This window comes from Lagenorhynchus albirostris, chromosome 10 (assembly GCF_949774975.1).
Source record: "Lagenorhynchus albirostris chromosome 10, mLagAlb1.1, whole genome shotgun sequence".
NCBI lineage: Eukaryota > Metazoa > Chordata > Mammalia > Artiodactyla > Delphinidae > Lagenorhynchus > Lagenorhynchus albirostris.
In genome coordinates, this window is record NC_083104.1 from 66089526 (window position 1) to 66113711 (window position 24186).

The 24186-nt window shown below is 43.8% G+C and overlaps 1 protein-coding gene and 1 long non-coding RNA gene across 4 annotated transcripts in view; one reads left to right on the top strand and one right to left on the bottom strand.

The window, feature by feature from the left end:
- Positions 1–15371, bottom strand: part of LOC132527280 (uncharacterized) — a 38892-nt gene extending 23521 nt beyond the window's left edge. The window contains exon 1 of the long non-coding RNA XR_009542935.1: positions 14856–15371. This is a non-coding gene — a long non-coding RNA (uncharacterized LOC132527280). The remainder of the gene's footprint in view (positions 1–14855) is intronic.
- Positions 15372–15660: 289 nt separating this feature from the next.
- Positions 15661–24186, top strand: part of BRPF3 (bromodomain and PHD finger containing 3) — a 37941-nt gene continuing 29415 nt past the window's right edge. For all 3 annotated transcript variants that reach the window (XM_060162711.1, XM_060162710.1, XM_060162712.1), the window contains exons 1-3: positions 15661–15790; positions 18796–20272; positions 23622–23778. In XM_060162711.1, the coding sequence (XP_060018694.1) occupies positions 18822–20272; positions 23622–23778 (1608 nt within the window). In that variant the 5' untranslated portion in view covers positions 15661–15790; positions 18796–18821. The remainder of the gene's footprint in view (positions 15791–18795; positions 20273–23621; positions 23779–24186) is intronic.

Sequence of the window (24186 nt, forward strand, 5' to 3'; positions counted from 1 at the left end):
ATTTTAGGATCATTTGTTCTACTTCTGTGAAAAATACCATTGGAATTTTGATAGAGACTACATTGAATCTGTAGATTGCTTTGGGCAGTGTACACATTTTAACAATATTAATTCTTCCAATCCATGATCATGGAGTATTTTTCCATTTTTTATGTCTTCTAGATTGGTAGTTTACTAAAAACACTGAAAGGACTTCCCTGGTGGCAAAGTGGTTAAGAATCTGCCTGCTGATGCAGGGGACACAGGTTGAATCCCTGGTCCGGGAAGATCCCACATGCCGCGGTGCAAGTAAGCCCGCACGCCACAACTACAGAGCCTGCGCTCTAGAGCCCGCGAGCCACAACTACTGAAGCCTGTGTGCCTAGAGCCTGTGCTCTGCAACAAGAGAAGCCACCGCAATGAGAAGCCCGTGTACCGCAATGAAGAGTAGCCCTCACTCACTGCAACTAGAGAAAAGTCCGCGCGCAGCAACAAAGACCCAACACAGCCAAAAATAAATTAATTAAAAAATAAAAACACTGAACATGCAATTACCATATGACTCAGCAATTGCACTCCTGGGCTTCTAACTCAGAGAGAATCTTATGTTCACATAATAACGTGTACGTGAATGTTCAGAGCAGCTTTATCCATAAAAGCCTCAAACTGGAAATAGCTCAGATGTCCTTTAATGGGTAAATGGTTAAACAAACGGTGGTATACTCATATCATGGATTATTACTTAGCAATAATATGGAACAAATTATTCATAAAGGCAACAATCTGGATGAATCTCCAAAGAATTATATTTAGTGAAAAAAACCAATCTAAAAGGTTATATACTATATGATTCCAATTATATAACATTCTAGAGATATCAAAATTATAAAACAGAGAACAGATTAGTGGTTGCCAGGACTTAAGAGGGCTACAGGAAGGAAACAGATGTGGCTATAAAAGGACAACATAAGAGATCCTTGTGGTGCTGGAATTGTTTTTATTTTGACTGTATCAATGTCAAAATGATAGGAGACCCTTCCAAAATGGCAGAGCAAGGACCTTAGAAAACTGCTCCTTATAAAAGCAATGAAAGCACTGGCAAAGTTGCCAAAATCAACATTGTCCGAACTCTGAAAATTAACCAAAGGCTCAGAACAGTCTGAAGAGTATTTATTACAAAAAATGGCTGAATCTCAGTAAACAAAGAACTTTGTAGCATTTTAATTTGCCCTATTCACGTTTTCTCTCTACTTCCATGGTGGCCTTGGAAACCAACAGCCTTGCAGACATGGCAGCCATGAAGACTAGCAGCCTAGCAGTCACTGGAGAGGTCAAAATAGGCTTGGAGCTTTTCAAAGGCTCCATCCCCAAATAACTGTCATTATTTGACCCGTCTGGCAGTTCCCTGTAAACCACCACTCTCAGGGTTTGTGTTTATTTGAACTGACTCAGAGCTCATTCACTGTGAATACCCTTTTCCCTGGAGCATTTATTGAAAATAACCAGGGGCAATTGTTTAACATCACAGGTGACTTAGGCGATAACAATTGTGTGGGGCAAGGAAGAAGCTGACAAAAAGCTTAAAAGGAAAAACTTTGGAATAAGGTATCTATAGGAGCCTTTGAAAAGTTCCAACATATTCTTGGATATCTAGAAGACCACATGTATGTGCTGGGCCGTGTGCATGCCCAGGAAAGGTCTGAGAAGACCCTAATCTCACTCACTGCTGGGAGACCTTTAGGCTCTGCACAAGCAGGAAGTAAAGACTAAAGCAGAGTTGTCCACAGTGTGTTGGAGTCTTGAAGATATACCCTAACACCACACGCATGTGCGCGCACACACACACCTGGCAAAGGCCAGGAGACATTAATTCAAGGCATGTAATGAGATAGCTGTCCATTCATTACCTGGTCACTAAACTAACCAAGCAGAGACTATCAGTGCCATGCATGACAAAGAATACAGACTTTACAGAATTAGTTCAGGAAAGTCACTAAAAAAACAGAAGCAGCAGCAGCAACAACAAACAGCAACCCCAATAAACCCTGGGAAGAGAGGGGAATGTGATATGCAGAGTTGCCACATTGTATTATTTAAAATGTCTAGTTTTCAAAAAACATATGAGACATACAAAGAAAGGGGAAAACAGGACATATACAAGGTGGGGGGGAAGAAGCAATGAATAGAAACTGTCTCTCAGAAAGCTCAGATGGACAGACTTCACCAGACAAAGAATTTAAATCATCTATTATAAATACGTTTAAAGAACTAAAGGAAATCATATCTAAAGAACTAAAGGAAAATATGAGAATGTCTCACCAAATAGAGACTATCAGTAAAGAGAAAGAATTATAAAAAAAAGAATCAATATAAATACCAATATAAAAAGAGAACTTCAGGGGAATTCCCTGGCAATCCAATAGTTAGGAATTGGCGCCCTCACTGCTGTGGCCTGGGTTCGATCCCTGGTCGGGGAACTGGGATCCCGCATGCCGCGCAACGAGGCCAAAAAAAAAAAGAAAGAACTTCAGTACAATAACTGAAATGAAATTTTTTACTAGAGGAGCATGGCTGTAGATTCCAGCTGGCAGAAAGAAGACTCAGAAAACTTGAAGACAGGTCAGTTGAGATTCTCCAGTCTGAGGAATAGAGAGAAAAAAAAGAATAAAGAAAAATGAACACAGCCAGAGCTTCAGATACCTGTGAAACACCATGAAGTGTACCAACATGTGCATAAGGAGGTCCCAGAAGGAGAGGAGAGAAGGGAACAAAAAAAAAATTTGGCCCAAAATGTCCCAAATTGGGTGAAAATCATGAATCTACACATTCAAGAAGCTCAACACACTCTAAGATAAACAGATCCATATCTAGACATATCAGAATCAAACTGTCAAAAGCCAAGGACAAAGAGAATCTTGAAAGCAGCAAGACAGATATGATTCATCACATATAAGGGATCCTCAGTAAGATTAACAGCTGAATTCTCATCAGTGTCAATATTCTGGATGTGATATTTTCTATAGTTTTGCAAGATATTACTATTGGAGGAAACTGGATAAAGTGTACATGGAATCCTTCTGTATTATTTCTTATAACTGCTTGTGAAACTAAAATTATCTCAAAATTAAAAATTTAACATACACACACTTCAAAACAACACTTGGATCTGAGATAAATCATAAGAGAAGTGTAAAGATATTTATAATTGAGCAATAATGAAAATACTATGTATCAAGACTTGAGAAACATACAAACAAACAACAGTGGTAATTCGAGGTAAACTTATAGTCTTGAATGCTTATATTAGAAATGAAGAAAGTCTGAAAATTTAAAAAACTAGGCACCCAAACTTTTAGAAAAGTAACAGAATAAAGTGGAAGGAAGCAGATTAAAATAGTTAGAGCAACAATCAAAAAAATGGGGGGCTTCCCTGGTGGCGCAGTGGTTGAGAGTCCGCCTGTCAATGCAGGGGACATGGGTTCATGCCCCGGTCTGGGAAAATCCTACATGCCGCGGAGTGGCTGGGCCCGTGAGCCATGGCCGCTGAGGCTGTGTGTCCGGAGCCTGTGATCTGCAACGGGAAAGGCCACAGCAGTGAGAGGCCCGCGTACCGCAAAAAAAAAAAAAAAAAAAAAAGACTAAGGATGATCAACAAAGCCAAAAGCTAGCTATCTGGGGTAAAAAAATTAATAAAATTGATTGGGGGTGGGGGTAGAGGGGAGAGAAAAGAAGAGAAGAAAAAAATATTAGTAATGCAAAGGGGAACATAACTATAGATGTAGCAGAGATTCAAAAGAAAACATTTTGCAAAACTCAGATGAACAAACCCTAGAAAAAATATTCCAACCTTCCAAGAAACAGTTCATTTCAATCATATACAAACTCTTCCATAAAACTGAAAAAGAGGAAATATTTCCAATTCATACTATGAGATTAATAAAACTTAATTCCCAAAGCTATCAAATTACAGTAATCTCACTTGTGAACCTAGATGCAAATATATTAAAGTATTAGCAAACCAAAGCAGTGATATATAAAAGAGGTAATAAATCATGACAAAGTCAGGCTAATTTCAGAGATACAAGAATGGTTTAATATTAGAGAACCAATTCTTCACATTAACAGTAAAGGAGAAAACCGATTATCATCTTAATAGATGCAGAAAGTGCATTTGATAAAATTCAACACTCATCATGATGAAACAACTTTTAGCAAAGTGAGAATAGAAATGATCTTTCTGAATCTGTTAGAGGGTATCTCACATAACACCGAAAGCAAACATCATTCTTAGTAGGGAAATGTCAGAAGCATTTCCTTATAACTGAGTAACAAGTCAGGGATGTCTATTGCTTCTATCTAACATTGTGCTGAAGGTCAGTAAGGAGGAGAGAAAGGGGGGGTGGGGGGGGAAGGAAGGAAGGAAAGAAGGAAGGAAGGAAGGGAGGAAGGAATGTTTGAAAAGGGAAGATCAAAACCATTATTTACAAATAATATAATTATCTATAGAGAAAACCCTTAAGAACCAACCAAATTATTCGAAATAATAAGTTTAGCAAGGTGGCTAAATATAAGATTAACAGGCAACAATAAACTGTATTTCCAATACTAGTAAGTAAAAGAAGAAATATTAAATTTCTACTTACAGTATAGGCGGTGGTGGCAATGTCCTAGCTAGATTATATTTGATTTCTAGCTTGCTCCTTCAGTCTCCTTTCAATTCTGTCAGCCCCACTTCAACCCTTCCAATAAATTCTGTTTTTTCCTGAGACAGCTAGAATTGGGTTTTATTGCTTGCAAACATGCATCCTGTAATTACACTATTATTTTAATGGGTATTTGAAGTAAAATGTGTGTCTGGGGTCCTCAAAACCACCCCCAAATTCAGTGATTCAATAGGAAGAATCAGGATTCAGCATGCAGCTGTATGTATGGCTACAATTTATTATAGAGAAAGGATACAGAGCAAAATCAGTAAAATCAGCAAAGAGAAAAGGAAGGCACATGGGGTGGAGTCTGGAGGAAACCAGGACCAAGCTTCCAAGAGTCCTCTCTCACACAGGATGCACTTAATTCCCTCAACAATGAGTTGTAACAACACATGTCAAATGTTGTTTACCAGGGAAGCTCATTAGAGACTGTCCAGAGTTTTTACTGGGGGCTGGTTACAAAGGCACCATCTGCCTGGTGGCATGTACTCCAGAAGGAAAGCAGCTGTCTAGGGTAAACCATATTGTTTGCACAAATAGTTTAAGCACAGTGAACCACTCTTATCAGTGAGGGTGGTGAGAACCTTCCTGAAATCCAGGAAGTTCCCAGATGCCACCCATGTAAGCAGGCATTTCAAAGGACAGCAGTCAGGCCTGCTATGTTAACTCTCTTCCGTATGATGCACACTCTTTCTGCCATACTGAATTGGACAGCTAATTTATTACAGCCACTTTTCAATCCATTCACTTACTTTTGAAATTATTAATTTTAAGTATATTTCATATCAACGTCTACGAAATTACACAGTTTTTAAAAGTCAGGGCTTCCCTGGTGGTGCAGTTGTTAAGAATCCACCTGCCAATGCAGGGGACACGGCTTTGAGCCCTGGTCTGGGAAGATCCCACATGCCGCAGAGCAACTAAGCCCATGTGCCACAACTACTGAGCCTGTGCTCTAGAGCCCGCGAGCCACAAATACTGAGCCCGCATGCCACAACTACTGAGCCCATGTGCCACAACTACTGAAGCCCGCACGCCTAGAGCCCGTGCTCCGCAACAAGAGAAGCCACCGCAATGAGAAGCCTGCGCACCGCAACGAAGAGTAGCCCCCACTTGCTGCTACTAGAGAAAGCCCACGTGCAGAAACGAAGACCCAACGCAGCCAAAAATAAATAAATTAAATAAATAAATAAATTTTTAAAAAAAGAAATAAAAACTCAAATAATTCTGAGGCTTAAAAATAAAACCAGAGATTTCTGCTTCACCCCAATTCCTGCTCTCCTAATCCATAAGCAACGCTTTCAAACTCTTTTGTAGTTTCTTCCAGTATTTATCTTTCATTTCTAAATAACTCGCATTTACTGTTACTTCTTGATTTTTCAACTTTACACATTATCTATTACCTTTCAACTATAGACAATGAGATTTAACTTTCTTATATCTCCTACCACTCACCTCATATTCTCAAAACAGTTTTATCATAATTTTTAGTTAAATCTCTATTCTGTTTTTCATTATGATTATATAAATGTTTGCAAATGAGTCACAGGCTTATAGAAATTATATTGTGAAATATATAGAAATTATATTTTTTTCACATGAGTTGTCTTTCCTGGAATTAATAATAGCCTGTTTAAAATTTTTAATTATCTATATACATATCATTAAATCCATCTCTAAACTCTCTATCAGTACTGAAAACCTCCTCTCATACGGTCAAATGTATATGGTAAATTATCCATTCCAATTGTTTCTGGAGTCCTCCAACTCCAATGGTTGCACCCTAAGCCTGCCACACAACTCTTCCTGGGATTTCCCTTCATCATAACTGGGGATGCCTTTTGCTTCTTTCTTGTATTGGATCCCATTTCATGGACCCTGTGACTTCTATTTTTCTTGATTTTTTTCTCCATCATTTGGTGGAAAATGTCATCCAGTTGCTTCCTGAGAAAGAATAGATAAATGAGACCTTGCAAGTTGGAAAATGTCTTTATACTATTCCCACACTTGATACTTAGGCAAGGCATAGACTTGAATATTGAAAACAACATTCTCTCAGCATTTGATGGGATTATTCTGATGTCTTCTAATTTGGTATCATTCTGATTCGTAATCTTTTCTATGTGACCTGCTTTTTTCTCTCTAGAAGCTTTTAGGATCCTCCCTTTTTCTATCACTAGTGTTCTTAGATTAGATCTTTTTGCATTCATTGTACCAGGGCACTGGTGGAGTCTTTCATTCTGGAAACTCAAGACCTTCATTTCTGGGAAAATTTATCATTTCTCTTTCTAGAATTACTATAGATGGGATGTTGAGTGTCCTGAATTGATCCTCAAGTTCTCTTTTCTCTTCTCTGTACTTTCCTATTTTCCCTCTACTCTCTGGGAGACTTCAACTTCACCTTCCAAATCTTCCATTGTATCTTTTTAAAATCTTTCATACTTTCTTATTTTTAATTTTCAAGAGCTTTTAATCTTTTGACTGCGTCTTTTCATTCTCCCTCCTTCCCTCCCTTCCTTCTTTTCTAATATTATCACGTTCCCATTTCATGGATGCTACTCTTTTTTTTTTTTTTGGATGCTACTCTTTGAGGCTGAGATTTTTGTTTGTTAAAACTTCTGTGGTTCTCTACATTAACTGTTTCCACTCTGTTCCTTTGTTTTGGGCTATGACGTTCGTGAGACTTTCCTCATATATCTCTTGGTTCTTGACTGTCTACTCAATTTTGAGTGAGGTAATAAGTTGTTTAAAATTGTGTGTGTTGGGGCAAAGGGAGGGGGTATTTTGGTATCTGGTAGGCTTCAATATAAGGCAAAAGGTGGCAAACTGAAATTTTTTTGTTTTTACTGGGGATGTTCCTCCATAAATATTTGTAAATAGGACTTTACTTTCAGAGAGGAATCCTGGAATTCTCTAATATCCTTTAATCCACTGCTTCTCAAATTTTAACATGCAAAACATGCACTGGTGGTGCACTGATTGAGAATTCTCCTGTCAATGCAGGGGACATGGGTTCAATCCCTGGTCCGGGAAGATTCCACATGCCACGGAGCAACTAAGCCCGTGCACCACCACTACTGAGCCTGCACCTCTAGAGCCTGTGCTCCGCTACAAGAGTAGCCCCCGCTCGCCACAACTAGAGAAAACTGGCGTGCAGCAACGAAGACCCAACGCAGCCAAAAATAAAAAAATAAAATAAATCTATTAAAAAAAAAGAGTTAATTATTAAAAAAAATAAATCACTTGGGGGAATCTTGTTAAAATGCAGATTTTGGTTTGGCAGGTCTGGAGTGGGGCCTGAGAGTCAGCATTTCTAACCTCCTCCCAGGGCATGCCAATACCTGGTGTTCTAAAATGTGAGATGGAGGAAGAGGCTGGGCCACTGAGGATTTTGATATCAAGAAAACATTTTTTTCAATTCCCCACTTGAAAGGATAAGCTGGCTAAAAATATTTTCGTGGGATTTTTTTCTCAGCCCCCTCCTGGACCACCAGATCCCATCAATTTGTACCAGCTTCTCCCTTCCTCTTTATCAGCACTGAGAAGGGAAATGAGGTGGGGATGGAGTGTCTCACCATTCAGTATGTAGAGTTTCATTCTAATTGCCATTTTCAGAATGGCACTTTGTCCCTGCCTTCATTGGTGACTGCCTGGAATCTCCAAGTCCAGATCTCTTTAGTTCAATTTCTTGAGATGGCAAATCTCCAAGGAGTAGTGGGGAGATCTGATGGCATCTAACCACCCTTTTAACAGGTTTTTCAGCCAATCCTACTTTCAGGCCTACTCTCCAAGCCACTGCCACCCCCTCACCACCACCCCCTGCCCCCCAGCACACACATTTCTTCAGAAGTACCTGCAGTCTCCTACTTCTTAGCCTTTCTAGTGGTCTAATGTGAATCAGCTGATTTTTACCGGCTCTTCTTGCAGACTTTTAACTTTCTCTGATTTGTTCACCCATCTACTTCCATTCTCCAAAATTTTATTGACAGTTCTCAACTGCTGTTGTTTCTTCCCCCCATTCTCTGTTCTTGTGGATTTTATTATCTTGCAGGGTTTTTTTTTTTAATCCTTTATTAACATATTAAGTAAAGTTTGGGGAATAAGTGCATGTGCTCAATCCACACATTTTAACCGTCTATCGTTGAACTTTCCCAAAAATGTCCCTCTCATTGTACACTGTTCATTCTACCGTTTAGACTGTAGATTGAGTTTATATCTGCCATCATCTTATTGCTTATTTTTCTTCTTATTGCTTATTTGTGTTCCTTTTTCTTTGTCTTCTTTTTGATTGGTTGAATATTTATTACTTCTTTTTTCCTCTCTACTAGTTTGTGAGTTATATACTCTTTTTTTCATTCTTTTAATGATTAGTCTAAAAATTACAACAGGTATTCTTTTTTTAATCAACTTAATTGTGGTACAATTTATGTAAAATACATGAAGGCTACCCCAGTATTTCGATAACTTCTGACAAATGTTTCTCTACCACCACAATCAACTTATGGAATGTTTCCATCACTCCCAAAAGTTCCCACATGCCCCTTTATAGTCAGTACTCTCCTCTACCTCCAGGCAGCCACCAATCTGCTTTCTGTTACTATAGATTAGTTTGCATTTTCAAGAATTTCAAATAAATGGAATCATACATTACAACAGGTATTCTTGACTAATCAAAGGCAAATATTAATTCTTGAGTTTTACCCTTTTCCCAGACAATGCAAGGACCTTAAAACACTTTAATCCTGGAATTGTCTAATATCCTCTAATCCACTGCTTCTCAACTTTAATATGCACATTGTATTAGTCAGGGTTCTGCAGAGAAACAGAATAAATAGATATTATAGGAATTGGTTCAAGCAATTATGAAGGCCAAGAAGTCCCATGATCTGTCATCTGCAAGCTGGAGAACCAGGATGGCTGCTGGTATAACTTAGCCAAGTCCAAAGGAGTGGGAGCCAGGACCAAGGGCAGGAGAAGGTAATGTCCCCGCTCAACCAGAGAGCGAATTCAACCTTCCTCTACCTTTTTGTCCTAGTCAGGCCCTCAACAGATTGGATGATGCCCATCCGCACTATTAGGGGTTATCTTCTTTACTCAGTCTACCAATTAAAATGCTAATCTCTTCCAGAAACACCTTCACAGACACTCAGTAATAATGTTTTACCAGCTATCCCTTAGCCTGGTCAACTTCACACATAAAATTAACCATCACACATATGAATCACCTAGGGGGATTTTGTTAAAATGCAGGTTCTGGTTTGGTAGATGCTATTATTATTATTTTTTAGGTGCTATTATTTTTGTTCATTTTCTCTCTTTAGTAAAATTATACCAAGTAGGTGGCTACTTGCAGGGTCAGTTCTTTTGTTAAAATATGGAAATAACATATTTTATGGTGTCCTGACTTCACGCATGATTAAAAGTTTAGGACTTAACAGAAATGCTAATTAAAGGTTGAAATGAAAGGACATTAAATCAGGTTGAACAATTTACACTTGCCACATGCTATTTACTTTTAGGTTTGTGGTTTAACATTTCACTAAGAATATGGTAAAATGTTCTAGCCAGAATTCAAGTCCAAAGAGGATAATGTAAGCCATACTAGGTGGATAATTTAAAACATACTGTACCATACTCTCTTGCCTGACTGGATCTTCAAGCATGAATTATTCAAGCCATTTCCTTGTTCTAAACATCATGAGGAACTACCGCCCCTTCACATCCAGTTCCCTATAAAACAGACTCCATGCTCGGACTTTATCTTTCCAGTCTTTTCTCTCACATCTCCCATTTTTGGTCAAACGGGATAACCCACTGTCCCCTGAATCAATATTATGGTGTCCCACCTTTCTCTACTCATGGTGCTCAGCCTGGACCACACTCCCCCATCCTCCTAGTTAACACTCAACCCAAGCTTTAAGGTGGAGCTCAATTGGCACCTTCTTCATGGAGCCTTCCCCTCTTCTCTTTCATTTCTAACTCTCATGCCACTCTGCTTGCATCTCTCTTGAGGTGCTTATACGCCATTGCATGTTCTGGTTACTAATATACTTGCTTTATTCCTGTGATTAGATTTAAGTGACTTCAAGTGTGACAGCATAGCCTTTTCACCTTTGTGGTCTTCACAGGCATAAAATACAACCTTACCTGCAGCTCACAGATAATTATTGAATGAATATGTGTTTTAGTGTGACTAAAAGGGGCTCCAGAGAACTTGGGCTGACTTATCATTTCCTCAATCCTCAGGCCCTCAGACCCAAAAGGAGCTCCAGAGTAACACTTTGCCACCTCTTAATTTGCAATGACCATACTAGCATGGTCAAAACCTCCTAAGTTTGAGCTTAGATTCATCTTTGATTTTCTCTTTTGTTCCTATGTCCAATCACTCATAAAACTGTTGATCTGTCTTCTGATTTGACCCTTCCTTTCCTTTTTCTCTACAGTCTCTTCCACCATTCTGGTTAATGTCCTTTTATTTTCACAACAAATACTATAAATTCTTCCTGGTTTACCTAATACTGTTCCTGCTCTAGTTTATCCTATGCATAATGGGGACCATAATAATAATTTCACAGAGCTACAAATTGATAAATGAGATATAGCATGCATATTGGACCTACTTTGTACAAGTGCCCACTATATCTTTGGAGAATCATCTCCTGCCCGTGTCCTCTGGTTCTGGTAGTGAACAATGACCACACCTCATTAGAGTATCATGTCTTTCTGGCCACAGCTATTAGTTCGGGATGGCTGAGAGACTGCAAGGAACTATGTCCTGATGACGTAATCTGAATCTCTTGACTTGACCTTACCTAAAACCAGATGCACCCCTGGACCTTCTGGTTATGAGAATCAATAGATTTCCTTTATTAATTAAACTAGTTTGTTTTCTAAGTGCAACAAAGATTTTTAATAAATACAGTAGGTAAAGCACTGAGCACAGTACCTTGTAAATAAGTGTTAGGTATTATTTTTATTATTCCTATACCCTTGCCATATCCAATTCAACTTTTTCTTTCTTAACAACTTCCCATACAGACCAGCTAGGGTAATTTCCTTATTATTCCCTGCATGTTTTCCCTTTGCCTGGGCTGCCCTGTCACCAACCTAATAATGTCATTCCACACTCTTTTCGCCAATTCACATCCATCACTATTTAGAACCAGGCTAAAAGAAGTCTCCTATCCTCCATTTGAATAGCGGTGGCTCTACACTGTTCACTGCCTTATCTGATTTCTCCTACATGTATTTTCTAGTTATTTCTAGCTTGCTTCTTGATTGTACACTACTCAAGGCAAAGAAAAATATATTCTACATTTACATATGATCACTGTGCCCTACGTTGAGATTTTTCATTATTTTCCAAAGCAACTTGAACAGTGTTGGACACACAGATGTTCGATAAATGTGTTACAGGAATAAATGAATGCAATTAAATTTAGAGGGTGTGGTATTCGATTTAAAGCCTGTTGTTAGCATAAATTTTTTCCTTTTTCTAAGTAAACTATATTCTTACAGCATTTTCATTACAGCATAAAAATATCACAATGATTTCAAACTCCCATATTCTTCCTATGTATGGTTTAGAATTCTTTTATCCAAAGTCTAAGCAAGGAATATTCTACTAAAAATAATTCAACAGGGCTTCCCTGGTGGCTCAGTGGTTGAGAGTCTGCCTGCCGATGCAGGGGACATGGGTTCGTGCCCCGGGGTCCGGGAAGATCCCACATGCCGCCGAGCGGCTGGGCCCGTGAGCCATGGCTGCTGAGCCTGCATGTCCGGAGCCTGTGCTCTGCAACAGGAGAGGCCACAGCAGTGAGAGGCCTGCGTACAGCAGGGGAAAAAAAAAAATTCAACAATTACTCAAAGTCTATTTCCTTTTCATTACACATATTTTTATTAATCCAGTGGGTATTGCATCTGACCCTTCAGAGGTTTCTTGCTTTGGTAAACTAATGATAACAGTAAATTGTTGACAAAGATATCCTAAGATGCTGAAAAAAAATTGAGGGGGAAACTTTTTGTACTCACGTTTCCTTTTCTGGGTTTAAGTAGTAAAATAGTCTCCTACTTCAAATTAAGTTAGTGTCTACTTAGAAATGGAGGATTTTAAAAACTACTGTTGGGAATCAAAGGTCTGTGCCTCTGTCTGTTGAACTGAACTGCTGTATGGTTTAATGGAAAGGCCAAGGGCTGGTGAATTTAAACTATTTAAAATAGCTAAAGATTAAAGAGAATTAAATTTAGTGCCTCTGGGATTTTTGATACATGTTTCAAATTTGTTTTTTAAAAAGTAAATATATTTATTTACTTTTGGCTGCGTTGGGTCTTCGTTGCTGTGCACGGGCCTTCTCTAGTTGTGGCGCACGGGCCTTTCCTATTTGCGGCGAGCTGGGGCTACTCTGTTGTGGTGCATGAGCTTCTCGTTGTGGTGGCTTCTCTTGTGGCAGAGCACGGGCTCTAGGCGCACAGGCTTCAGCAGTTGTAGCACGCGGGCTCAGTAGTTGTGGCTCGCGGGCTCTGGAGCGCATGCTCAGTAGTTGTGGTGCACGAGCTTAGCTGCTCCACGGCATGTGGGATCTTCCCGGACCAGGGCTTGAATGTGTGTCCCCTGCATTGGTAGGCAGATTCTTAACCACTGCACCACCAGGGAAGCCCTCAAATTTGTTTTTAATGACATAATTGTCCCATGTTACATTTAAGATTACATCATAGTGAACTGGCTATGTGTGCAGTTATACAAACAGAAACCAATTCCAAATATCAAAAATAGAAGCGAGGACAACTGTAAAGTTACCATTAAGAAAGTGGAAGTTGAAAATGGAAGAAAAACATTTAGGCTGAATAAGGTCTTCTATGAAAGCTTTGAATAGAAAAACCTGGAAATCATATGTATCAGGTTAACAATGCATTTTCAACAGCATTTAAATAATTATTTTACTTACTGTTACAAATGGAAACCAATACCTTTCCTCAAAGTATTTATTCTTTAACTTTAGTGGAAAAAGCTCCCAATCACACAAATGGGAATTGTACTAAATAAATTTTGAGAACATCCCTCAAGAAATAAAAGTTACTAGTTATATGTAGAAATGGTTATATTTCACATTTTAAAAGAACAAGAAATGAAATTCAGTGTTCTTGTTTCTATTAGTCTCCTTTTTTTTTTTTCTTTAACTAAAAGTAATTGTAATATTCTCTTGCCTCTGGGGCTTTCCCTTCCACAATTAATCATCTTTTCTTCTACACCTTCCCTCCAAATGATTATTCTCCCTAGCCTTTTGACGTTAATTCATACTATTTCACCTTCATAGCTTTCAAAACAATGCCCTGTCCTTGCTTAGCTTCACAAGCCAGTCCTTTTCTCTTAAAAAAAAAATTGGTTAATGAAGTATTTTTGCTATCATTTTGCCAGAAGGTGCTACCATGTAATCAGGAAAACATCTTTGTCATACAAATTAGCTTCCTTACTTTTATCAAACTTTCAAATCCAAAACACAATATGTTTAAAGTCCTTAGGATAATGAACATCTATACTTCAAAAGTAGCAGTTCGTTAAGTTTAAGCATTTGGAAGACTTGGATCCTAAGCCTTTATCCTTCATCCTCTGACTCTACAATCTCTGTCATTAATGATCAGAACCAAGCAAGAAATTGTGAGTCTTACCAAGCTACACCACCAGCGCGGGGAGAGGAAACGCTTTCAAAACATGTCATTCATGTTCACATTTAAAGGCAGTCTATCCATACATCCTTTATAAACATCGTTAAATACTGGTGCTTAAGACTTCAGTCATATGAGGTAAGCTTTCCAATTTATAGGCAAAAGAGGGGTGACAAAGGAGCCCTTTTCTCTTCTTAAATTTATTTACCAAAGCAAAAGCCAGGCTGATTATATCTGAAAGTCTGAAGTTGCCATTTGTCAAACATCTATTATAAAGCGGCTTTTGCATTAAATTAACCAACTCCTAGCCAAATAAGGTTTAAGGAGACAGTGTTTCCCATGTCTATGGTGACAAGCGAGTTACCAGACGTCCTTAAGTAGACCGTCAAACTTTTATGTTTACTCTTTTATGTTTACTCTTTTTAAACACAGAAGGGAGAGGATGGCACACAACGAAAAGTCAAGTCTGTTTCTTAAGAAAGATGTCTCGTGGGGAATGAGGCTCACCTTTACACAACAGAGGCAGGTCTTCCCCGGCTGTCCTCACTGGGGAAGAGTATGGACATCGATAGACCTTTGTCCTCCGGACTGGAGCACGGGGGGAAGGGGGCGACTTTCTGGGAGTACTGCAGGCACCTGCACCCCAAGAAACTACAGAACGGTTTTGTCTTCAATGACTGCTCTTGACTTAGCCTTTGGAGGGACCTTCTAGCTCAGGGAGGGGGGTTGTTGCTCCAAACCTTAGCCACCTCCCCCGCAGGGCTGGGGGAGGGGATAAATAACCACTCTAAGGAGTTATGGACCCCGTCTTTCCCAGCTGGACCATAACGCCCCCCAGCTCTCTAGTCGGACTCTCCCCGTGGCGAGGCAGGTCGGCGTGAGCCGGGGCCGCGGCGAGCGCAGATCCCGCCTTTGCTCCGCGCCCCTGCCGTGTCCGCACCGCCACCGTGAGGCCGAGCAGGGGACGGTGCCCTGTGGCGGCAGCGGCTCCGCGCTCCTCTCCGCGCCGCCCCGGCCGCCGCCGCGCCGGGCACGGGCGGGGGGATTTTTTTCTTGTTTCCCCTCTCTTTCGCGCTCTCGCTCCTGTTCAGCGGGAGAGCCCGCGGAGCCAGAGAGGGAGCGAGGGAAGGGGTGGAGGTGGCGGGGGGAGGGGGGGAGGCCGGAGGGGCGGATCCTGCCTGGGGGCTGATCCCTCCCTCCCCTCGGCCGGGCTCCGTGGCGGCAGCGGCGGCGGCGGCGGCGGTTCCATTCCCCCTCCTCCCCCGGGAGCGGCGGCGGCCGGGCCGGGGCCCCAGCGCGGGCCGGGAGGGGGCACGGCGGTGGCCACGGAGGTCAGCGCGGGAGGAGGCCACGCTCCGCTCCCCGGGCCGCGCCGACCTGCTAGGCGGCCGGCCCGCCCGCGCCCAGGAGCCCCGAACGGTGGGGACGGGCCGGCTGCTGAGGTAATGGGGGCGGCAGCGGGGCCGGACGGAACGGGGGCGGGAGCAGCGGGGCCTACGGGGACCAGGGACTGCACGGGATGGGGGAGGGAAGCGAGGGGCTTCCCGGGCGGGGCGGGGGCGGCGCGAAAGCTCTTTCCTGGAGCCAGGGTGGCAGCGGAGAAGGAAAAGGCGGGTAGGGGGGGAGCTGAAAAGCGAGGACCCCCTCCCGCAGCCGCCATCTTGTTTCCCCCCCGGCCCTGGATGCCGAGCCGCCGAGCCCCGCCCCCGCCACGCTCTCCAATTGGTCAGGTCAGAGGAGAGTTCCACCCCCTGAGCGTCCCTTGGCCCCCGGTTCCTCCAGACGGGCAGGTGAGGCGGCCAATGGGCGCTTGCCTCTGTGACCCGCTTGTTCGCAGGCGCTAGCTTTCTCTGTCTGAGGGTCGGACTCCGCGTCTGTCTCAGGCACGCTCGCTCCCTCCCCTCTGGTGAGGAGATGTTATTTCCCTCCTTTCCTCTCCGAAGGGTCAGGATTCTTCTGGAAGAGGTGCCCCTTTAAAGGGGCGGGAGTCTTGGCTGGGGTCCTTATTTGTCTCATGAGTATCTCGTGTGGGGTGCAGGGGAAACAGTTTAATTGCAGAAACTCCTTATTCTTCGCGGACCTGGGTGGGGTGGGCGAGTGGGGGCTCAGGGGATGCCGGGTAGACCTCTGGGGGTGTTGGAGTTATTTGGAGCTGTGTATGTGGGAAGGGCTGTGTGGGATGAGAAACTCCCGCCAAAAAACTAGACTGTAAGCTCCTTGAGGGCGAAACTCATTTCGTTTTTCCTCAGCAGCAGCCCTTCCCCCTCTGGAGTTGGCCCCCCAGTGTCTAGAGGCTTGGGTAGGACAACAGAGGCCTCTGTAGATACTTGCAGCTTGATTGAGAGATGCTCTAGGAGGTAGTGGGTAGGGAGGAGGAATATATCGTGGCTTTGACAAAGGAGGAGCTACATCCCCTTTCTGAAGCATTTCAAGTTACTATTGAGATAGATTTTCACACCTCTGCAAGGGTCTGCATGCCCTTGACAGGGTGGGGATAATAAAGCAGGTCTGTTGGCCCGGGCCGCCCCCAGGGAGTTGGCATTTGTCAGGCATGTAGTGGCCAAGGGTCTCTGGAACCTGGACAGAATTTCTGCGAATGATTCTCTTTCCTTTGGTTCCAAATAGGGTTTGTGCCTGCCTGGCACTGTGCCTCAGCCAAGTTGTTTTTTGTTTGTTTCTTTCAGTCAGACTTTGGGATTGGAAGGCTTTTAAAATAAGGATGTTAAGAATACCTTACTACCAAATAGCAACCCTTAAGAAATAAATTTTATTAATTTCATTTTACTGATGGAGTGTGCGGGCACAGAACGTTTCAGTGACTTTCTCTGGGTCACACAGGGCCAAGATTAGTACCTGGATTGCCTCAGAGCCTCTTTTTGTACCAGACCGTGGCATCTCTGTGGTGTTCTTATGTCCTAGTGAGATGGCTTGAGCAGATCAGAAGATCTGGGTTTGAATTGTAGCTCTGTCACTTACCAGCTTTAGGGGGAGTGACACCTTTCTGAGCTTCTGTGTCTTCATCTGTAAAATGGAGATGAGGATATCTATTCTCCCTTCCAAGGTAGTTGTGAAAAATATTAAAAGTAAAAGGGCTTTGTAGTTTGTGAAAGTGTGCTACATTATCATCACCATCTCCACTTTATAAAGATGGTAGATCCTGCAAGCAAGGTGACAAATTCTGTTTTTCTCCTTGAAATCGTCTCCCTGTTCATACCCTTCCAAGCCTCTGCCCGCACCTCAGGGCACCATATCCCCAGAGGTCTTTCTTAGTATTGATGGCCTCAGTAACTGTGACCACAGCTCCTTGTGAGCTTGTCATAATTCCCTCCATCCCAGTGAACAATGGGAAAAATTTAGAGCTTTCTCTTTGTTGCACAAGGGTGGACTGGATGTATTTTGGGAGAGAGGGGCTTTTGAAGTAACAGATGCATTGAGAGTTTACCCCAGATATTGCCCCAGTTACCTTGGCCTTAGGTCCAGTGAGGGTACCAAATAGGCCACTTGGGGCCACACCCAGAGCTTCCAGGGTTTCTGCTTAGAGATGTACTAGCCAATGCATCCTGAATGCTGCCTTTTGCAGAGAATACCCTGCACATTGTAGTTTGAAGTCCTTAGACCACATGCGATAGACATTTCACGTGCCTTACCCCTTCACCCCTGGGCGTGGTCGGGGATAGTGTTTCTGATCATGGATCATGGTAAGATGGGTTGGGAGAGGGCTCTAGACCTGTGGATTTTTGATCCCCCATGGGGCCACAGGTCATGTGTAGAGCTTGTAAGTGGATGCTGTTCTTGTTTACTCCTTTCCTAAGCCTTAACCACCACCCCCTTTTCCATAGTTAGCTGTCCCACAGCCTTAAATACCCCATTAGAACATTAGCTCTCTCCCCATGTTGCATTGATCTGTAGTGATCTGTTGTGTTTACTTTTCTGTCCCTTCAATCAGACAGCGCTCCTTGAGGGCAGGGATCATGAGTGTTTGATTTCTCATTTCATTCAGCTAACACTTATAGAATGCTTACTTAGGAGTCAGGCACCATTCCAGGTGCTGGAGATACAGCAGTGAACAAGACAGGCAAAAATCCCTCCCTTCATGGGCCTTACATTCTAGAGGAAGGAAACAAATATACATGATAAATATATAAATTACATAGCACAGTAAAAATTGGTGAGTGTTATAGTGAAATATAAAGCAGGATGAAAGATTGCTGGTGGGGGAAAGGGATTTGCAATTTTGGATAGAATGGTCATAGGTCTCACTGAGAAACACTGTTTATGGAAAGACTTGGAGGAGGTGAAAGAGCAAGCCATGTGGATACCTGAGGGGCAGGATGTTCAGACAGAGGGAATAGCCAGTTTGCTCAGTGGCCACTTGATCAGATGGAAGGGTAAATGAATGCATGCATGCCTGAACATCTGGCTCACAGTCTCCTGGCCTCCTCTTTAGGCCTGTCTCGTTGGTTCCCGGGTGCCATGAGGAAGCCTCGCCGGAAGTCACGGCAGAATGCCGAGGGCCGGCGCTCCCCATCCCCCTATAGTCTGAAGTGCTCACCCACTCGGGAGACCCTGACATATGCCCAGGCCCAACGGATCGTCGAGGTGGACATTGATGGACGTCTGCATCGTATTAGCATCTATGACCCGCTCAAGATCATCACAGAGGATGAGTTGACTGCCCAGGATATCACCGAATGCAATAGTAACAAGGAAAACAGTGAGCAGCCTCAGTTCCCTGTCAAGTCCAAAAAACCCTCATCTAAGGGCAAGAAGAAGGAGTCCTGCTCCAAGCATGCATCCGGCACTTCCTTCCACCTCCCACAACCCAGCTTCCGCATGGTGGACTCAGGCAGTCAACCAGAAGCACCCCCGCTGCCTGCTGCCTACTACCGCTACATTGAGAAGCCACCTGAAGACCTGGATGCAGAAGTAGAATACGACATGGATGAGGAGGACCTTGCCTGGCTGGACATGGTAAATGAGAAGCGGCGAGTAGATGGGCACAGTTTGGTGTCGGCAGATACCTTTGAGCTGCTGGTGGATCGGCTTGAGAAGGAGTCATACTTGGAGAGTCGAAGCAGTGGGGCCCAACAGTCACTCATTGATGAAGATGCTTTCTGCTGTGTATGCCTGGATGACGAATGCCACAACAGCAACGTCATTCTCTTCTGTGACATCTGCAACCTGGCTGTACACCAGGAGTGCTATGGTGTCCCTTACATCCCCGAGGGCCAGTGGCTATGCCGCTGCTGTCTACAGTCTCCCTCCCGGCCTGTGGATTGCGTCCTCTGCCCCAACAAGGGTGGCGCCTTCAAACAGACCAGTGATGGGCACTGGGCCCACGTGGTGTGTGCCATCTGGATCCCTGAAGTCTGCTTTGCTAACACCGTGTTCCTGGAGCCTATTGAGGGCATCGACAACATCCCACCTGCCCGCTGGAAACTAACCTGCTATATCTGCAAGCAGAAGGGGCTGGGTGCAGCCATCCAGTGCCATAAGGTGAACTGCTACACGGCCTTCCATGTGACGTGTGCACAGCGGGCTGGGCTCTTCATGAAGATTGAGCCTATGCGTGAGACCAGCCTTAATGGCACCATCTTCACAGTGCGCAAGACCGCCTACTGTGAAGCCCACTCGCCGCCAGGTGCCGCCACTGCTAGGAGGAAGGGCGACTCCCCAGGAAGTCTCAGTGAGGCTGGGGACGAAGAAGGGCTGAAGGAAGGCTGTGGGGAGGAAGAAGAGAAGGAAGAGGTAGAAGAGGAGGAGGAAGATGAAGGCCAAGGTGGGGTAGGTGGCCCCCTCAAGGGAGTGTCCAAGAAGAACAAGATGACTTTGAAGCAAAGGATCAAGAAGGAGCCAGAGGAAGTGGGCCGAGACACACCCTCCACTGTCCCCATGGTCACTGTCCCACAGATACCCTCTTACAGGTGAGCCTGCCCAGGAGGGCTCCCTAGGGACTCATGATTTCTTCTCGGGCTGGTGTTGGCCCTGAGCCAGGCTTCTGAGCCAGGCTTCTTTCCCCAAGGTTGGTGAATACCTCTTCTCTTCTGTGCTCTCAAATTTAGACTTCTCCTTTAGACCCTGGGCTCACCTGGACTGGTTTGTGGTTTTGATTGTGCCCTTCAAAGCAATGTATTTCCTTTGATTCAAGGTGAGACAGACACTTAAGTTGCTTAGAAACCCAGGTGACAGGATGTCTAAGGTAATATTTTTCAACAGGGCACAAGTGGCATTTTGGACAGGAGGTAATTCATTATTAAGGCTGTCCCGTACATTTCTCGATGTTTAGCATCCCTGGTCTTTGTCTGTAAGTGCCATTTGCATCCCCTCCCTCATTGCCTGGTCTTTGTGACAACCTCAGATGCTCCCTACTTATATTTCTAGTAACCTTATGGGGCTAGAACTACTTCCAGTTGAGAACCACTGTTTCAAGGGGTCAGTATAGGTACCTGCTGTCCAGAAAGCTCTGTCCTGGGAATGATGCGGACTTTGTGTAAGGGGGTGGTCATGTGGGGAAGATATGTTATGTCTCCTGAGAAGCTTTTAGATTTAGCGGAAAGAAGATCACTCAGCTCTGCTGTGTAACTAAGCCGCCTTGGCCCCCACCGAGTCTGTAGAGAAACCATTGTGCCTGTTTTAAACCATCAGAGAGATAGCTGGCACTGTTGGAGGGATGGGAGCTTGGCAGACAAGCAAGAGACAGGGAAGATTTTCCAGCGGAGGCCATCTCATTGGTGATGTTCACTAAAAAGACTACAGTGTTAGAGCAGGAAGGAATCTTGGAGATTATTCATCTAACATAGTCCTTGCACCTTCTCCCACACCCCCAGATGAAGAAACTGCGGCCACGGGAGGTAAAGTTGTTCACTCCATTATTCATTCAATGAGATGTTTATTGAGCACTTACTATATGCCAAGTCCTGTTCTAAGGGCTGGAAGGAACCAGGGGTAAAGCGACAGACCCTGGACAAGCTGGGGCTTGTGATGCCTCTAGGTTCTGTTCCTGCTGTCTGTCTCTCTTGGTGTAAGGGATAGGGAGAAAGGAGTACTGGAGGGCAGTGGGGAGTGAGTTGTATGAGGGAAATAGGCAACCAGACTTGTTGGTCTGGAAGGAAGACACAAGAGCTGACAAGATCCAGAGGGAGAGGCTCTTGTGAGCCATGGCTGGAGTTAGATTCAGTCAACTGGAAATGGGCCTTCTAGTCACAGAGCTGTTCTAGGCTCCCCTCCTCCCTTAGGTGAGGTCCATGCTTAGTCTCCATCTGTAGGGTGGTTATGCCCTGGGGCTAGACTTTTTGGTTGTCAGGTCTGCTCTTGTAGGTGGTCTCTTGCAGGGGCCAGCACAGCATGCTGGCTAAGAACCAGACAGACCTGTGTTTGAATCTTGCTTCTGTCACTAACTACCTGTGTGATCTTTGGCAAGTCACTTAACTTCTTTCAGCCTTAGTTTATTTATTTGTAAGTGAAACTACCTCACAGGGTTGTTGGGAGAAATAGATGAGATAATACAAGTAAAGCACAGTGCCTGGCAAATAGTAAGTGCTCAATAAATGATGGCTGCTGCTGCTACTGCTATTTTATTATTCTTTTCCCCACCTGCACAAATGCCGTTGGGACCCTCCATGGCCAAGATGTTGTAGAGGGAGGGGGCTGCCTGCATCTGGGCAGGTGTGCTTGGCATGGGTGTTGGTGGGGGATCTGTCCTTTGGGGAAAGGCCTAGGTCTTGATTTTGTAAGCTTGGCTTTGGGGCAGGAATGTCTGACCATGGAAAGGCACAAGGCCTGGGTGAGCAATATCTAGCCCAACATGAACATCCTTCTTAGATTCCACCTTCTTGTTTAGCCACAATTGTCTTCCTTTCAGTGGAGTAAGAGGAAGAGAAGAAGCAGAGGAAACGCCACAGGAGCACTGAGGCCTTGCTTAACCAATTTCGGAACACAGATGTTGTAGCAGAGAGATCATGAGTTCAAATCCTGCCCAGCTTCACCATCTTTTTAGCTGCATTAGTGACTTTGACAATGTTCCTAAGCTGCCTTTCCATCTTTTGTAACATGGGAATAATGTGACCCACGTTGAAATTTGGGCATTATGGTAGAGACTGTGGGAGCTCATTAATTCCCTTCCCACTCCTCCCCCGCCACGTGTTTTTGGCTTGAACGCTGACCTCCAGACTTCTCTTTTGGCGCAGTTTAGCCAGCTAAATTTTAAAAATTTTTTTTAATTTTCATACAATTTTTAAAGCTTACTTTCTATTTGCAGTTATTACAAAATACTGACTATATTCCCTGTGTTGTACAATACATCCTTGAGCCTATCTTACACCCAATAGTTTGTACCTCCCACTCCCCGAGCCCTGTATTGCCTCCCACCCCCCTGCCACACACTGGTAACCACTCGTTTGTTCTCTATATCTATGAGTCTGCTTCTTTTATGTTTTATTCACTAGCTTGTTGTATTTTTTATTTATTTATTTATTTTGGCCACGCCACACGGCTTGTGGGATCTTAGTTCCCTGACCAAGGGTTGAACCTGGGCCCTTGCAGTGAAAGCACCGAGTCCTAACCACTGGACCGCCAGGGAATTCCCCTGTTGTCTTTTTTAGATTCCACATATAAACGTTATCATACAGTACTTATCTTTCTTTGTCTAGCCAGCTAACTTTTCAGATTCTCCATCCTCTTACATCTTTAGATCCATTTTTTTTTTCATTTGGTTCAAAATTAGACATTTTTAGGCTACTGAGATTTTTAATGAAAAACCGGAGGTCAGACAACTCCAAAGGGTTGTATTTGGGTTCAGAAGGCAGTAGCCTGCTATATTCCTACTAATTTTCCTTCCAGCTTGGCTGTGGACTACTCCCTGGTCTGGTGGGACCCTTAACTACAGGGGGCAGGAAACAGTGACCGCTTTGCCCACAGCTTATGCAAGTTCCTGTTCTCTTTTGCTGCCTTTATCAAGAGAAGAGTGGGGGTGTTGGGGCACAGACCTGTGTCTCAGGAGTCCAGGACTATAGGGTCAGGGTTCCTGGGGGAGGGTTCTTTTGGAGAATCAGGACTGCAAGGCAGGAGGTGGAAAATCAAGTGAAATATCCCATGCTGAATCTGAGCTGCTTAACTTTGCTGTCCTTTTCAAGGCTTTCTCTGAGGTGAGGCTTTGGCTACTTTATTCTGTCTTCCTCTATAAGGTTCAGAAATGAACCAGGGGGTCTGAATAGGAGGCTGTAATTTGGGCTGCCCACTGACCCTGTCTTTCACTTCCCTCTGCCTCTACTCAAGGTTGAACAAGATCTGTAGTGGTCTCTCCTTTCAGAGGAAAAACCAGTTCATGCAGCGGCTTCACAACTACTGGCTGTTGAAGCGGCAGGCACGGAATGGTGTCCCCCTCATACGGCGCCTGCACTCCCACCTGCAGTCCCAAAGGAATGCTGAGCAGGTAGGTGAAGTAGTTATTTGAGGGCAGTGGAGGGAGGTGGAGAGTGACGAAGGAGAGATGGTTGGGGCAACTCTCCCTGAGCCCTCTGCGGGGCCTTTGCCTCTAGCCATCACCTCTCTAGGTGGTCCATCCGAGGAGTGACCTCCAGGACTGTAGAGCTCTTCAGACCAGACAGCAGCCCTTCTAGATGAGAGAGGCTTGGCTTGGAGCAAATTCTAGGGGAGAGTGGAAAGCAAGCCCAGCTTTCCCTCTACGTGGGGAAAACCCTTTAGATATGGTAGAAAGGAAGAAGTGGGCTGAGTGAGGGTCAGGTGACCATGTTGTATAAGTTAGGAAGGCATACTTTCCTTAAGACACTATACTGCCATCTGCCTAAAAATGTTCCATAAAAAATACACTAACCATCTA